Below are 16253 nucleotides of genomic sequence, written 5' to 3'. Positions count from 1 at the left end.
ATTTGATATCTGTTTATGTGTTTTCTGATATATTGCTTAGCAGCACAGCTTTGTTACACCTGAGATAACCTTTCCTCATGTGGACTTTGGTGGCAGAGAAAGCAAATGTGTGCAATTTCCTTTTTTTTTTTTTTTTTTGTTTTCCATTGAGGCCTCTTTGCTGAGAGATTTCTGCACAATCTCCTTCTCCTTTTTCCTGATAACAGAGATTACAGAAATGTGTTTGCTGTTAGTTTGAGTCCTTGTTTTATTTGGAGGGAACTGGCCTCAATTATGACCTTTTAGTAGAAAGCAGAGTGTGATTCATCAAAGTCCCAGCACTGCTGGGGTGGAGTCACAGGTGGGGAGGAGCCCAGGCAAGGTCACAGCCAGCAGAGAACAGTTCTCAGGGCAAAACCATGTGGCATTTTCTAAAAATACAGGGATCAGTGGCAGCTGAAAAGGGGGAATTCCCATCCCAGTCCTTTGGGTTGGTGACCTTGTGTGACCCATCCAGCCTCAGAGTTTTCCCATCACTCCTCGGAGTGCTGAGAGGGCCAGAAGTCACCCAGGTTGTTCCTAATTCTGTCACTAATCTCAGAGCAAGGGTTCTACCCAGCACAGGAACTGACCAAAAATGAGCAGCACTCCCTGTGAGAGTCCATGTACATGGAATAAAATCATGGAATCCCAGAATGGCTGGGGTTGGAAGGGACTTGAGGATCATCCAGTTCCAACCACCACGGGCAGGGATGGCACTCACAGGATCAGGTTGCTCAGGGCTCCATCCAGCACATGAGATGAAAGAAGTGGCTGGTGGTGGCTGCTGTGGAGGCCACCAGGACACAGGGGTTTCTTCCCAGGGTTGGTCTGCAGCCCATCAATCAGCCCCTTAGGGATTGTATTCCAGAAGACAAAACACAGTTTGTACAAATGAATAGCAGAGCTATTCCCAATGCCATTCCATTCTGGATAATACCCTGGTACATGTAGAAAAATCCAGAACCAGCCAGACTGGGAACTCCTCTGAAGTCTAAACAAGTAAATAAATCAATCATTTGCAGAGTGATTGATTTACTGAGTCTTACTGGGTGCTTTAAATATATCAGGGTCAGGTTATCTGTGCCAACCCAAAATTCAGATAGGAGGCTTACGACATGTAGATATGGACTTGTTCGAGTCATGAAGGAAAGTTCTGTCAAGTGTTTCCCACACCTCCAGCAAGATATAAAAGTTGAAGGTCTCTGGGATTTCCTGGTGTTCTTTCCCTCTGCAGAGTCTTGTTCTCATCCGAAAGAAAAATGAAGGCATTTGTGAGTATTTCCATTTCTGTTGAGCTTTCAATACTGTGAGTTCCTGACTCTTGAAAGCCAAAGGGTAGAGGAGAAGATGCTCAAGTGAGTGGTGCAAAACAGGGGGCAGTGACCTGTGTGGGGTTTCTTGGGGGGGTTCAGTGGGAACCTGCATTTCTTGGGTCACTGCACTCAAATGGCATCATTTGAGCAGAGAGTGCAGAACTGGTTCCCATTCACAAGGGGGGTTATTTATCATTTAATAATTGCAGTTGTAGAGGCAAATGAAGAAGTAAGAAAGTGTCAAGGAGGGACTTCAGAAAAAAATAAAACCATTTAAAGGGGAAGTTATTCTGCTTTTTCAGTTGCAGGCAAAAGAGACCCAAATAGCAAGAACTTTAGGGTGAAGAATTGTATTTGTTTCCAACTAATATACATGTGAAAAGGGTTATTGTTCAAACTGATGCTACAGCTGCTGCCCTCGTGGGGTTTGAGGGCACTGCCTGGTGTTCTGAGGGAGGATGGTCATTTCTTTTACAGGCTCCACTTCTCATTTGGGGACTGTTCTGGACTCAGAGCTCTGCACTGCAGGTGAGTAGGTGATGAACCTCCTCCTGAATGTGCTCATGGAAAATGTGTCCCATCCCTGAGCAGGGGCAATAAAGCAGGCAAAGCACAGAAGGAACTAAGAAGTTGGGCAGAGAAGTGCAGAAGGAACTAAGAAGTTGGGCAGAGAAGTGCAGAAGGAACTAATGAGTTGGGCAGAGAAGCACAGAAGGAACTAAGAAGTTGGGAAGAGAAACATAGAAGGAACTAAGAAGTTGGGCAGAGAAGCACAGAAAGAACTAAGAAGTTGGGCAGAAAAGTGTAGAAAGAACTAAGAAGTTGGGCAGAAAAGTGCAGAAGGAATTAAGAAGTTGGGCAGAAAAGTGCAGAAGGAATTAAGAAGCTGGGCAGAAAAGTGCAGAAGGAACTAATGAGTTGGGCAGAGAAGTGCAGAAGGAACTAAGAAGTTGGGCAGAGAAGTGCAGAAGGAACTAAGTTGGGCAGAAAAATATAGAAGGAACTAAGAAGTTGGGCAGAAAAGCACAGAAAGAACTACCAAGTTTCTTATTGCCAAGTGTAGAGACAAAGGGCTTTGGCCAGAGGTGGCAATCAAGGCAAAGAGGTGTCTCTGTGCAGGTGCATCTCTGAGGACACAGGTCCCCTCAGCTCCAGCTAAAATTTGGAGACTGGTGTAGGCTCCTGCCGGCCCCAGACAGCTGGGGTGTCCCAGGCTGGTTCTCTGCAGGAGGGCCTGTGGCACAACTGCTGCCACCTCAGAGCCTCCTGAGGCTGCTCCAGGGCTGGGAAGGGATTTGGTGTTTACACAAAGTGGGTTTGTTGCTCCTGTTCAAGATGCAGGCAGGTGATGATCACCAATTCTGTGCTTTCTTGCCACAGTCCTTCCTCCTGAGGGAGCCTGGCAGCAACTATGTCACTGGCACCATGACCATCCACAGCGAGGAGCACGTGGTCGACGTCCATGTCCGCTCCGGCGTCTACTCCTCCGACACCATCTTCGACTACTCCCACGTCAGTAAATCAAGGAATCTGCCTCAGCTTCATCTCTGAGGGTGTTTTTAACCTCAGAAATTATTTTAGTGTGGTTTTAGCATGTGTTGTCCCAAAACTTGTCTCTTTGAAGCCTCCCATTGCCTTTCCCCCTCCTGGTTTCACCCCCAGGATTGATCAGTTTAAAAGACTTGTGATGAAACCCGTGGTGGCACTTCATGAGAGTGAGGAGAGTGGCACTGCCCTCCATGAGGGTGGAGCTGGGGATGGGCTGCCAGCAAGGTCTGTCAGAAAAGATGTTTCCAGTCTTACAGATGGGCTGTGACAGTGCAAATAGAGTCACTCCACCGCAGCAGCCTCTGTGGCCACTCGGGGTCTCTTCTGTCTTTGCAGCGAGGACTCTGCTGTGCCATGGGATCGGCTCTCCCACGGCGTGCCCTGCAGCAGGCGGGAGAGAGGCAGCAAAGCGATGCCGGGCGCTCGGCCACGGTGCTGCTGTGCTTTGTGGCCAGCTGGGTTTTGCCAGGCTGCTCCAGCAGGGCGAGAGGACGGGCACATTGTGGGGCAGGGACAACAAAAAGCCGTTGTGGAGGAGCAGCCGCCGCTCCGAGCTGTGTCGCTGCCATGTCGGCAGTTCGGTGCATGCCTCGGCTCCTGCCATGGCAACAAGTTCATCCCTGGGCCAGCACAGCGCTCGGTGCAGCGTGGCAGTGTGGCCAGGAGCCGGCCCAGCCTGCAGCATCCCCACAGGACCCCGAGGGGAGGGATGGGGCGAGGTTTGGTGCCCACAGGATGCTCTCCCCTATGTGTGCTACTGACTTAAGAGTTGGACTCAATGGTCCTTGTGGGTCGCTTCCAGCTCAGAATAGTCTGTGATTCTGTGATTCTAACATGGAGACCATCAATTAACACCATTGGCAGCCACTCTAATTAACTATTTCACCCCCACTGTTCCACGCCAGGGGTACATTGCCACCAGGCTGTTCTCCCGCAATGCCTGTTTCATCATGAAAATCAGCAAGGAACTGATCCCAGAGCTGGAGGAGATCGGGCGCCTGGCCTTTGAAACACAGGTGGGTGTGTGGGGAAGGAGGGCTGGGGAGAGGTGGGATGGGCTGGGGGGTGGTGGGCTGGGGGGGTGGGATGGGATGGGGGGGTGGGATGGGCTGGGGAAGAGGTGGGATGGGCTGGGGAGAGGTGGGATGGGCTGGGGGGTGATGGGATGGGATGGGGAGTGATGGGATGGGATGGGGAGTGATGGGATGGGATGGGGAGTGATGGGATGGGCTGGAGAGAGGTGGGATGGGCTGGGGGGTGGTGGGATGGGCTGGGGAGTGATGGGATGTGCTGGGGGAGTGATGGGATGGGCAGGGGAGAGGTGGGATGGGCTGGGGAGTGGTAGGATGGGCTGGGGAGAGGTGGGATGGGCAGGGGAGAAGTGGGATGGGGGGGTGGGATGGGCTGGGGAGAGGTGGGATGGGCTGGGGGGTGATGGGATGGGCTGGGGGGAGAGGTGGGATGGGCTGGGGAGTGGTAGGATGGGCTGGGGAGTGATGGGATGGGCTGGGGAGTGATGGGATGGGCTGGGGAGTGATGGGCTGGGGGGAGGAGTGGTGGGATGTCCTGGGGGGAGAGGTGGAATGGGCTGGGGGGAGAGGTGGGATGGGCTGGGGGAGAGATGGGATGGGCTGGGGAGAGGTGGGATGGGCTGGGGAGTGATGGGATGGGCTGGGGAGTGATGGGATGGGCTGGGGGAGTGATGGGATGGGCTGGGGAGTGATGGATGGGCTGGGGAGTGATGGGATGGGCTGGGGGAGTGATGGGATGGGCTGGGGAGTGATGGGATGGGCTGGGGGAGTGATGGGATGGGCTGGGGAGTGATGGGATGGGCTGGGTGTGAGGTGGGATGTGCTTCAGAGTGATGGGTTGGGCTGGGGGAGTGATGGGATGGGCTGGGGGTGAGGTGGGATGGACTGGGGAGTGGTAGGATGGGCTGGGGAGTGGTGAGATGGGCTGGGGAGTGGTGAGATGGGCAGGGGAGTGGTGGGATGGGCTGGGGAGAGGTGGGATGGGCAAGGGAGAGGTGGGATGGGCTGGGGAGTGGTAGGATGATGTCCTGGGAGACCTCACTCTGCCTCCAGCAACAGCTGCTCTTTGGAGTGTGTTTTGCTGTCTGAGCAATGATGGGGCTGATCTGACAGAACTTCCAGGGAGTATCATGTGGAACATTCTCTTGAGATAATGAGCAGTCATGGCCCCCTTGCAGTTGCAAAGGAGGTTGTCAAGGTGCCTCCAACTGTATGATCCTGATGGAATTTGACTCCTTTGAGGTGATCACAACACAAGTCCAGGCAGATTTGCCCTTTATTCCTTGTCCTGCTGATGCTCTGAGTTTGACACAGCTTGAATTTTACTTTTTATTTGCAGAACAGAATTTAGAGATCAATTTACCTTGACCAGTCTTTGACTTCCCTATTCAGGTTGAGGTTTCAGAAGGTGACTGGAAGGATTTCCTGGAGATGACCTGGAGTTCTGGCCCATTTTGTGCCAGCCCAAGAGCAGCACATTAACAGCAAAACTTACAGCCAATTAACGTAACTTAATATGGCAGAAATGCTGCTCAGGTTTGCTGTTGCTTCTGAATAGACTGAAAATATTTATTTCTCTTCAAAACCTGAAACTTCCCTGTCTAATGTTCTTCTGGGAGGCAAAGGAAGGTGATTTTAGAGTGGGGAAGCGAAGCTGCACCACTGATGCTGTGCCACCTCTCCTTTGCAGACCATGAGGAATGTTTACTCTCCAAACAACGTGTGGGCACAGTTCCAGCCTGGCACTTCAGTGCTGGGGCACTTGAAGGACTGGCTGCTCTATGGCAAAAGCATCGAGAGGCTCTGCTCGGGGCTGCCCCTCTACCAGCTCGTGGCCACCGAACGTGAGTCACAGTCGGAGCTCTCTGCTCCTCCTGGTCCTGCAGAAGCACCTTCCTGTCCCTCCAACCTGACTCCAAGTGGTACCTTTGAGCTCTGCAGGCATTTCCTCCTCTTCAATTACTCCACTAATGTTTGACACAGTGGTGAAGCCAACAGGAGCCTTGAAAAGGGTGTTGGGATCTGTGTGTTTGGGCTTTTCCTCACAGCCTGCAGGGATCTCATCACTGATCTCTATATCTCCTTGTTTCTTGCACCATTAGAGGGGTCAGTTACCCCACAAATGTTTGGCCCAGTGAAGAAACCAACAGGAGCCTTGAAAAGGGTGTTGGGATCTGTGTGTTTGGGATTTTTCCTCACAGCCTGCGGGGATCTCCTCACTGATCTTCTCTATATCTCCTTGTTTCTTGCACCATTAGAGGGGTCAGTTACCCCACAAATGTTTGGCCCAGTGGTGAGACCAACAGGAGCCTTGAAAAGGGGGTTGGGATTAACATGTTTGGGATTTTTCCTCACAGCCTGCAGGGACCTCCTCACTGATCATCTCTTCATCCCCTTGTTTCTTGCACCATTAGAGGGGTCAGTTACCCCACAAATGTTTGGCCCAGTGGTGAGACCAACAGGAGCCTTGAAAAGGGGGTTGGGATCTGTGTGTTTAGGATTTTTCCTTACAGCCTGCAGGCATCTCATCACTGATCATCTCCATATCTCCTTGTTTCTTGCACCATTAGAGGGGTCAGTTACCCCACAAATGTTTGGCCCAGTGAAGAGACCAACAGGAGCCTTGAAAAGGGGGTTGGGATTAACATGTTTGGGCTTTTTCCTCAAAGCCTGCAGGGATCTCCTCACTGATCTCTATATCTCCTTGTTTCTTGCACCATTAGAGGGGTCAGTTACCCCACAAATGTTTGGCCCAGTGGTGAGACCAACAGGAGCCTTGAAAAGGGGGTTGGGATCTGTGTGTTTAGGATTTTTCCTTACAGCCTGCAGGCATCTCATCACTGATCATCTCCATATCTCCTTGTTTCTTGCACCATTAGAGGGGTCAGTTACCCCACAAATGTTTGACACAGTGGTGAGACCAACAGGAGCCTTGAAAAGGGGGTTGAGATCTGTGTGTTTGGGCTTTCTCCTCAAAGCCTGCAGGGATCTCCTCACTGATCTTCTCTATATCTCCTTGTTTCTTGCACCATTAGAGGGGTCAGTTACTCCACAAATGTTTGGCCCAGTGAAGAGACCAACAGGAGCCTTGAAAAGGGTGTTGGGATCTGTGTGTTTGGGCTTTTCCTCACAGCCTGCAGGGATCTCCTCACTGATCATCTCTTCATCCCCTTGTTTCCTGCAGCACTAGAGAGGATCGATGGCTGTGCCAGTGCAGGAATCCCGAGTATTTTGGGCCTTAAAATCTGTGAGCAACTCATTTCAACTGGATCCTGACATTCCTGCTGAGAGGAATTGCCTGGTTTCTTTGCATGCTTTTGTGGTGGTGAGCATGTTCTCCAGCTGGAGCAGAGCTCGAGGTCCAACTTGCCTCTTCACAGCTTTGATGTACAACTTGCCTATGACATACAAATAAAGCCAATGCTTTAACACCTGAGTAAAACACTTGGTCCTTTTTATCCATCCAAAAGCAGAGCAGAATTAAAGGGGGCAGTGCCAGTTTTCCTGCAAAGAGACTGTTGCCTGAAAAGTCTGTAAAAAAAGACTCCAAGCCAAATTTTGGTAGGAGATAAAAGAGTAGTGACATTAATGACCACCCAGGCTCTCCCAGGAACACATCAACAAGCTCTAATTTCCTTGGCTTTTATAATATAATCCATCCAATCATCACTTTACACATTTCCAGTTCAATCCTTTACCCACCCTGGTCCCACCCCTGTTCCACCCCCCAGGAATTGAGTCTGGGGTCAGTGAGACCTCCTCTTCATCACTCCTCCTCTTCCTCGGGCTCCTGGAGTTCTTCCAATGTTCTGATTTTTGGGTCACCCTGCCCTGTGTTTATGTATCTTTTTGATATTTTCAATCTTCTCCCTTGACCAAAAGACTAAACAAGGAAGGAATTTGAGCTCCCTGTTCTGGGCCAGGGGGTAGAGATAGAAAGACATTAACCTCAAGCTGCTGGAAATATTCACACACTGGATCTACTTTGTTACATCTACTGAGTTTCTAAAATCTATAAATGTGAAAATCAAAAATCAAAAGCCCTTCTTGCATCAAGACACATTTCCCTTTGGTTTATTCCTGTGCATGACCCAGGCCAGGAAACACAACCAGAAGAGGTTTTTCCAGTGGACAACCTCCCTCTGGATCAGCATCCAACCTCTCCAGGTGCTGGTTCAGCTCAGGGACAACTGCTGGAGGGAGGGAGCAAACAGGTGGTTGGAGAGCAGGGGAGGGGGAGCAGAATCACCTCCCCAACATCTGCAAAAGAGGCTTGAACTCTGTGGGGCCAGTGGAAATTGGTGGCTGTCTGAACACGTGCAGAGAGTTCTTGTTCTGGGTGTTTTCAAACCTGGGTAGAGGAGACTGTCCCAGTCCTAAAAACTTTGTCACCTGGGGTGGGGTTTCCCTTTCCCACAATGCCAGGGCACAGAGAGCTGGGTGTGCCCCGTGTTGGAGGGTTGTTTGTGGCAGGAGTTCTGTGCTGATCCCAGGGAATGGTGGAATTCACTCCTTTCCATCAGTGGTGGGTATTCTGGGGCTGAAAATTGAATATTTACTCTTTGTTGGAGCCCTGGGTGGCTGCCAGAGGACAAGTTTCCTTTGGAGGAAACTGGTCCCAGGTCTGCAAGTTGTTGTTGTCAAATCAAACTCCTGGTCAAATCATCTGCTATTTATTAAAGGAGCATTTTATCATATGGGGAAATTGCCCTTTTAGATGAATTGTATTCACAGCAAGGCTCTTGTGGGCTCTTGTGAGCCAAACAAAGTTTCTGGAGAGTCAAACTTTGGCAATTAAATCCAGGAATACTCATTTTATGCTCTATGAAGTTTAAACCAAGCCTCAATACCTCCCTATGTGCAATTTAATTCTGAGTTAGGGAGGTCGTGGCCCTGCCCTTCATGGACTCAAAAGTGGAAGAAGGTGGTTTCAGGCTTTAATTTGAGTTCCCAGACTCCTTGGATCAGTCAGGTCTGTGAGGAGTGTATTTATTTGCCATCTTCTGCTTCCCTCAGTGTTTTATGGGGTGGTCTCTTCCCACATGGGGAAGTCACAGCTCTGACCTTGAGCCTCTTGATATCCCCAACAGCCTCAAAGGAGCAGCTGGAAAAGGCTGTAGAGCAAAGGACATTTATTCTCAGCTTAAAATAACTAATTGCAGGGCAAGCAGGGCTGTGCACCCAGCTCTGAACAAAGCAGAGAGAAGGACGTTTGCAGGAGAAAGAAATTTGATAGTTTATTTATTGACACTGTGTTTGCCCTTGTGATTTCCTGCCATTTCATTCCTGGCTGCCCAGGCCACAGTTTACAGTGTGTTTTATGTAGCTGTCTTACACTGTAATTAATTTATTCTGCCTTACACTGTAATTAATCTGTTCTTCTTATCTGGCAGCTCTTTGATATTATTGTTGGACTGCAGGGAAAAACCAAGGAGTGAAAAACAGCAACAACAGGTAACGAGTCCTGAAGATCAGGACCATCTGTTGCCTTAAAGTGCTGTAGGCTGAAAATGTCAACCTTTGAATCCACCATTTGTCAGCAAAAGGTCTGCACTGAGAGGTCACATCCAAAGGAAATCACAGACATGGAATAATTAAGGCCGGAAAAGACCTTTAAGATCATCAAATCCGACCACCAACCAGAAGCACCATCGTGTCCACCACTAAACCACGTCCTCAAGTGCCCCATCCACACGTCTTTTGGACACTTCCAGGGGTGGTGACTCCACCATTTCCATGGGGAACATCTTCCAGTGCTTCAGGACCGTTTCCAAGGAGAAATTGCCTCAATATTCCCCCTGTCCCTGCCCTGGCACAGCCTGAGGCTGTTCCCTCTCCTCCTGTCCCTGTTCCTGGGGCAGAGCCCAACCTTCCCCCCGGGTCCCCCCTCCTGGCAGGGATTGCAGAGTCAGAAGGTTCCCCCTGAGCCTCCTTTTCTCCAGCTGAGCCCCCCCAGCTCCCTCAGCCCCTCCTGCTGCTCCAGCCCCTTCCCTGTTCCATTCCCTTCCCTGGACATGCTCCAGCCCCTCCATGTCCTTCTTCTCATTAAGAGGCACCCAAAGCTGAATATATTAATTTTAATCATCAATTAACTTTGACATGCTCTATATGATCCCAAACCTCTGCTGTCCTAGAGCTCCTTATCTTTGTGTGTCTTCTGTTGGGCAAGGATCTTTTTGTTTTGTGATCTGTGAGATTTTCCACTGGGATGGATGGATGGATGGATGGATGGATGGATGGATGGATGGATGGATGGATGGGGGATGAATGGATGGATGGATGGATGGATGGATGGATGGATGGATGGATGGATGGATGGGTGGATGGATGGATGGATGGATGGAGGGATGGATGGAAGGATGGATGGATGGATGGATGGATGGAAGGATGGATGGATGGATGGATGGATGGATGGATGGATGGATGGATGGATGGATGGATGGGTGGATGGATGGATGGATGGATGGATGGGTAGAGGGAGGGAGGGAGGGAGGGAGGGAGGGAGGGAGGGAGGGAGGGAGGGAGGGAGGGAGGGAGGGAGGATGGATGGATGAATGAATGGATGGAGGATGGATGGATGGATGGATGGATGGATGGATGGATGGATGGATGGATGGGTGGATGGGTGGATGGATGGATGGATGGATGGATGGATGGATGGATGGATGGATGGATGATGGATAGATGGATGATGGATAGATGGATGAGGGAGGGAGGGAGGGAGGGAGGGAGGGAGGGAGGGAGGGAGGGAGGGAGGGAGGGAGGGAGGGAGGGAGGGAGGGAGGGAGGGAAAATTCCCCCAGGTTTCCATGGGAGGCCCCCACAGGGCAGTGCAGCCCCACAGCTCAGGACCAGCAGTGGAGTCTTGTTCTCCTGAGCAATCAGAACCATCCCACGTGCAGGTGGATAAAGGAACCCTGTTGGCACCAAGCACGAGGTGAACACCCTGAGAGCAGCACAGCCACTGGTCACCTGCACCAGGAGAGGGGCAGGGCCATCCTGAGCCTGTGGCTCTGCAGCCAGAGCTGCCCAGAAATGAAAAAGAATCCAGTGCACCAGTTTGGATCTTAAAAGACCATTGGCCAGAAAAGCCCAGGGAAGGAGAGAGTGTCAGGCTGTCACTTGTCACTCTCCAAGAGCTTCCCTCCACCAAATATGCAGCTTTTGGAGGTTTAGCTGCCTCCTCATCCAGGCTTGTTCCATGAGAAGTGGGGAATATTTCTTCTGTGGAGGAGAACTCAGTGGGAGAGAGGTTGGGTGTGCCCTCAGAGAGGTTGGGTGTGCCTGAGGGAGGGTCTGTGTGTGTGCACGGGCAGGTTTGCAAATTAAACCAATATACACCCCTGGCTGGGATATCAGGATAGTGCTGGTTGTTGGGATATCAGGATAGTGCTGGTTGTTGGGATATCAGGATAATACTGGTTGTTGGGATATCAGGATAATGCTGATTGTTGGGATATCAGGATAGTGCTGGTTGTTGGGATATCAGGATAGTGCTGGTTATTTTATCCCTGGCTGGGATATCAAGATAATTCTGGTTGTTTTATCCCTGGTTTGGATATCAGGATAATGCTGGTTGTTGGAATATCAGGATAATGCTGGTTATTTTATCCCTGGCTGGGATATCAGGATAATGCTGGTTGTTGGAATATCAGGAGAATGCTGGTTATTTTATCCCTGTCTGGGATATCAGGATAATGCTAGTTGTTGGAATATCAGGATAATGCTGATTGTTGGGATAACAGGATAGTGCTGGTTGTTTTACCCCTGGCTGGGATTTCAGGATAATGCTGATTGTTGGGATATCAGGACAGTGCTGGTTGTTTTACCCCTGGCTGGGATATCAGGATAATGTTGACTGTTTGCTCCCAACTTCTTTTTTAAAAGCCTGGAAGGTGTTGGGAGGCACGTCTGGAATCCACATCATGAGCTGGATGCCACTGACAGGCAGCTGAGACACGTCAGGCATCTGGGACAGGCAGGATGAGCCCAGCCTGGCCACATCTCCAGCCCTGGGCAGTTCAAATTCCCTGATCCCCTTGGGCAGGAAGCCCCTGAGCTCTCTCACTGCCAAGGACATGGAATTTTCTGGTCACCTGTGCTGCCTGTTGATCTGAGATCTTTTCCTGTGGAATCCAATCCCCAGAAAGCTCCCAACTCCTCAGTTTTCCAGGGCACAGGTTGTGTCCCAGGGCACAGGGTTGTTTCCCAGGGCACAGGTTGTGTCCCAGGATTCAGGGTTTATTCCCAGGGCACAGGTTGTTTCCCAGGATTACAGGGTTGTTTCCCAGGGCACAGGTTGTTTCCCAGGGCACAGGTTGTTTCCCAGGGCACAGGTTGTGTCCCAGGGCACAGGTTGTTTCCCAGGGCACAGGTTGTGTCCCAGGGCACAGGTTGTGTCCCAGGGCACAGGTTGTTTCCCAGGGCACAGGTTGTTTCCCAGGGCACAGGTTGCGTCCCAGGGCACAGGTTGTTTCCCAGGATAAAGGTTGTTTCCCAGAGCACAGGTTGTTTCCCAAGGCACAGGTTGTTTCCCAGGATTACAGGGTTGTTTCCCAGGGCACAGGTTGTTTCCCAGGGCACAGGTTGTGTCCCAGGGCACAGGGTTGTTTCCCAGGGCACAGGTTGTTTCCCAGGGCACAGGTTGTGTCCCAGGGCACAGGTTGTGTCCCAGGGCACAGGTTGTTTCCCAGGGCACAGGTTGTGTCCCAGGGCACAGGTTGTTTCCCAGGGCACAGGGTTGTTTCCCAGGGCACAGGTTGTTTCCCAGGATTACAGGGTTGTTTCCCAGGGCACAGGTTTTTTCCCAAGGCACAGGTTGTGTCCCAGGGCACAGGTTGTTTCCCAGGGCACAGGTTGTGTCCCAGGGCACAGGTTGTGTCCCAGGGCACAGGGTTGTTTCCCAGGGCACAGGTTGTTTCCCAGGGCACAGGTTGCGTCCCAGGGCACAGGTTGTTTCCCAGGATAAAGGTTGTTTCCCAGAGCACAGGTTGTTTCCCAAGGCACAGGTTGTTTCCCAGGATTACAGGGTTGTTTCCCAGGGCACAGGTTGTTTCCCAGGGCACAGGTTGTGTCCCAGGGCACAGGGTTGTTTCCCAGGGCACAGGTTGTTTCCCAGGGCACAGGTTGTGTCCCAGGGCACAGGTTGTTTCCCAGGATTACAGGGTTGTGTCCCAGGGCACAGGTTGTGTCCCAGGGCACAGGTTGTTTCCCAGGGCACAGGTTGTTTCCCAGGATTACAGGGTTGTGTCCCAGGGCACAGGTTGTTTCCCAGGGCACAGGTTGTTTCCCAGGATTACAGAGTTGTTTCCCAGGGCACAGGCTGTGTCCCAGGGCACAGGTTGTTTCCCAGGATTACAGGGTTGTTTCCCAGGATTACAGGGTTGTGTCCCAGGGCACAGGTTGTTTCCCAGGGCACAGGTTGTTCCCAGGATTACAGGGTTGTTTCCCAGGATTACAGGGTTGGTTCCCAGGGCACAGGTTGTTTCCCAGGATTACAGAGTTGTTTCCCAGGGCACAGGTTGTGTCCCAGGGCACAGGTTGTTTCCCAGGATTACAGGGTTGTTTCCCAGGATTACAGGGTTGTTTCCCAGGGCACAGGTTGTTCCCAGGATTACAGGGTTGTTTCCCAAGGAACAGGTTGTTTCCCAGGGCACAGGTTGTTTCCCAGGGCACAGGTTGTTTCCCAGGGCACAGGCTGTGTCCCAGGGCACAGGTTGTTTCCCAGGATTACAGGGTTGTGTCCCAGGATCCACGGTTGTGTCTCAGGGTCCAAGGCTATTTCCTGAGGTCAAGGTGTGACACCTTCACTGGCTGTGATCATTTCAGGACCAGAGTTCGATGTGGAAACTCTTGCCCTGGTGAGCAGCACCTTTTCAATTCAAGGCACTGCTTAGATTAGGAGAAATGGCAGGTTTTGTGTATCTCGTCTCAGACAGTTCACATCAGCTCATGAAAAGGGCCAGTCACTGTCACTGCCAAATTTTCCCTTATAGGAAGACTTTCCACTAGCAGAGAAAAATGAAGCCCGGCTGGAGAACCAAACCTGGTGCTTGAAACCAGAGGGGTGGGCTGGGCTGGCAGGCCAAAGGTGTGGAGGAGTGTCCTCCTCTGCTGGGTCTTCCCAGCCTTTCTGCACCAACAAGGCATAGTCACGAGAGGGGAAAAAGTCACCACTTCGTTTCAGAAAGGGAAAAGATTTGCCTCTGGATGTGTCTGTAACCACTGAGGAGCAAAGTGCTGTGGTTGGGCACTGAGGAGTGTGGCAAGATCCACGGGCAAGAGAGGGAACATTCCCCAGCTCAGTTTGACTCCAGGTGCCTGATCTTAAATACTCAGATTATAATTTATTATTTCACGGTTATTTTTTTAATCCTTGGCCAGTGAGTCACAGCAGATTTCCCAGGGACACAACCCATCCTGGTGGACACGATTCTCTGCTCGAGCCAAGCACGAACGAGATTCCCACCGACCACTAGATGGCAAATTGTCACAGCAACCTCGACATGAGGTTCTCTCACCGCAGTCGGGACCTCGCTGTCATTAGGCTGCTAAAAACACCCACGAGGAGCAAAACATAAGTCAAAAATAAAATACAATTAATGGCTGTCAATCTGTTCCCCAGAAAGTAAAAACGGAGTCAGGATACAGGGATTTGGAATTCTTCTTTTCCCATTTCTAAACCAACATACTCTTCATTTTCACATGAAATTATTCCCCATTTGGTGATTAACTAAGCTATTTTTGATCCTTTAATAGTTTTAATTTCTTCTCTCTTTTACATATTATATATATATATATTTCGTTATGTAATGAGACACTGCATTTGCATGAGGTTTATCAATCCAATATTCCCAAGTGCTCCAGAAACCCAAGCAGCAAAGATTCCCAGGCTCTAATGTGGATGAGTGAAGCCTTTCCCCTCTCAGAAAAGGGACACAGCAACAGGAGAAGGATCAGTCTGACCAAGGCCAGTCCCACCCTGACCATGACTATGGTCCCCAACACCCCGGAATTCTTCTCTTTCTCCTTATCACCACCCTGTGCCCACCCAGAGACACCCAAACAGCCTCCTCTGCCTCTGCCCTGCCCTGTCCTGCCCAGCCAGGCTCCTTCCTTGGGCATGAGGAACCCACAGGGGGGTTATTTGGCTTCTGAGTTGGGGTTTCTGGAGGACACCAAGGGCAAAGGGGCTGGAAGACTGGCTGGACTCTGTGGCCAGGTCTCTGCTCCTTGCAGGCAGGTCCTCCCGTGGTGGCCACATCCTCTGCCTGGTTTAGTGTCTCTCTCACATTCCTGCAAGTCCTTTTCTTTGCCCTTTCTCTCAGCTCAGTGAGAGGAGCCAAACTCCCATGGCTTGGCAGTTCCCACTTTATTTAATTTCCTGAGGGTGTGTACAAAGAGAGGAAGGTGATTCAGACCAACCAAACCTCAGGTTGTTCTGGCAATTTCTTGCTGGGTAGAAAAGCAAAAGTAGCATAAAATTGATCCTTCTGTGACTGTGCTGAGAGAGGAGAAAACATCCTTAAAAATTCCTTTGTAATGGCTGGTGCAGGGATGAGAGTTAATGTGGGGAGAGAAGCACAAAACCACAGGATCATTAAGGTTGGGGGAGACCTCCAAGATCATCAACTCCAACATTCAAAATAAATATATGAAGGAGTGTTAGGGGGGTGAGGAAGCACAGGGAGGTTTCCTAAGGAGGTTCTTGTGGTTCAGGTGCCCTCCAGGGCAGCCCAGACTATAAAGGGGGTGAGGACCTTCATCAGTTTGCAGACTGTAAGTTCTGCCCTACCCAGGCAGGACATGGAGCATCCCCCTCCCCACACAGACCCTGCCACAGCTGCTGGGAGTTCCTCCTTCCTCCTGCTGGCACTGCTGGCAGAAGGTCCCATAAGGGTTGTCCAGCATTTAAAACCCTGTTTAAACAGAGAATGTTGGGGCTGGAGCCAACAGGGTGGGCAGTTGTAGAATCATAGAATAGAATCATAGAATGGACTGGGTTGGGAGAGACCCCTGAGATCATCAAACCCAACCCTTGATCCAACCCCACTGGGATCACCAGCCCAGGGCACAGAGTGCCCTGGGCTGGTGATCCCAGTAGGGTTGGATCAAGATGTGGTGGATTCTCCCAGCGGGGTTGGATCAAGACATGGTGGATTCTCACTCAGTGCCACATCCAGTCTCACCTTAAACACCTCCAGGGATGGAGAATCCACCCCCTCTCTGGGCAGCCCATTCCAAGGCCTGACCACCCTCTCTGCAAAGAATTCCCTCCCAAGATCCAACCCAAACCTGCCCTGGCACAGCTTAAGGCCGTGCCCTCTTGTGCCATTGCTGG

At 51.0% G+C, this 16253-nt stretch overlaps 1 protein-coding gene across 1 annotated transcript; it reads left to right on the top strand.

Annotated features, from left to right (window-relative positions):
* The first annotated feature begins 1823 nt into the window (after window positions 1–1823).
* GKN2 (gastrokine 2) lies at window positions 1824–7312 on the top strand. Its single transcript, XM_071579179.1, has 5 exons — window positions 1824–1862; window positions 2715–2846; window positions 3788–3898; window positions 5604–5757; window positions 7098–7312. The coding sequence occupies exons 2-5, from the start codon at window positions 2760–2762 to the stop codon at window positions 7187–7189; spliced, it is 444 nt and encodes a 147-aa protein (XP_071435280.1). The 5' UTR covers window positions 1824–1862; window positions 2715–2759; the 3' UTR covers window positions 7190–7312.
* The last annotated feature ends 8941 nt before the right edge of the window (window positions 7313–16253 follow it).

Source organism: Pithys albifrons, chromosome 29 (assembly GCF_047495875.1).
Source record: "Pithys albifrons albifrons isolate INPA30051 chromosome 29, PitAlb_v1, whole genome shotgun sequence".
In the NCBI taxonomy this organism is placed as follows: domain Eukaryota; kingdom Metazoa; phylum Chordata; class Aves; order Passeriformes; family Thamnophilidae; genus Pithys; species Pithys albifrons.
The sequence above is the reverse complement of the archived record's forward strand: the minus strand, read 5'-3'. Positions and strand labels throughout refer to the sequence as shown.

What these genes read in the sequence shown, in the direction of transcription:
- GKN2 (XM_071579179.1), top strand. Translation starts at nt 2,760, where the DNA reads ATGACCATCCACAGCGAGGAGCACGTGGTCGACGTCCATGTCCGCTCC. An exon ending in CCATCTTCGACTACTCCCAC is followed by an intron (nt 2,847 to 3,787) that starts GTCAGTAAATCA and finishes GTTCCACGCCAG; the next exon opens with GGGTACATTGCCACCAGGCT. An exon ending in CCAGCTCGTGGCCACCGAAC is followed by an intron (nt 5,758 to 7,097) that starts GTGAGTCACAGT and finishes TGTTTCCTGCAG; the next exon opens with CACTAGAGAGGATCGATGGC.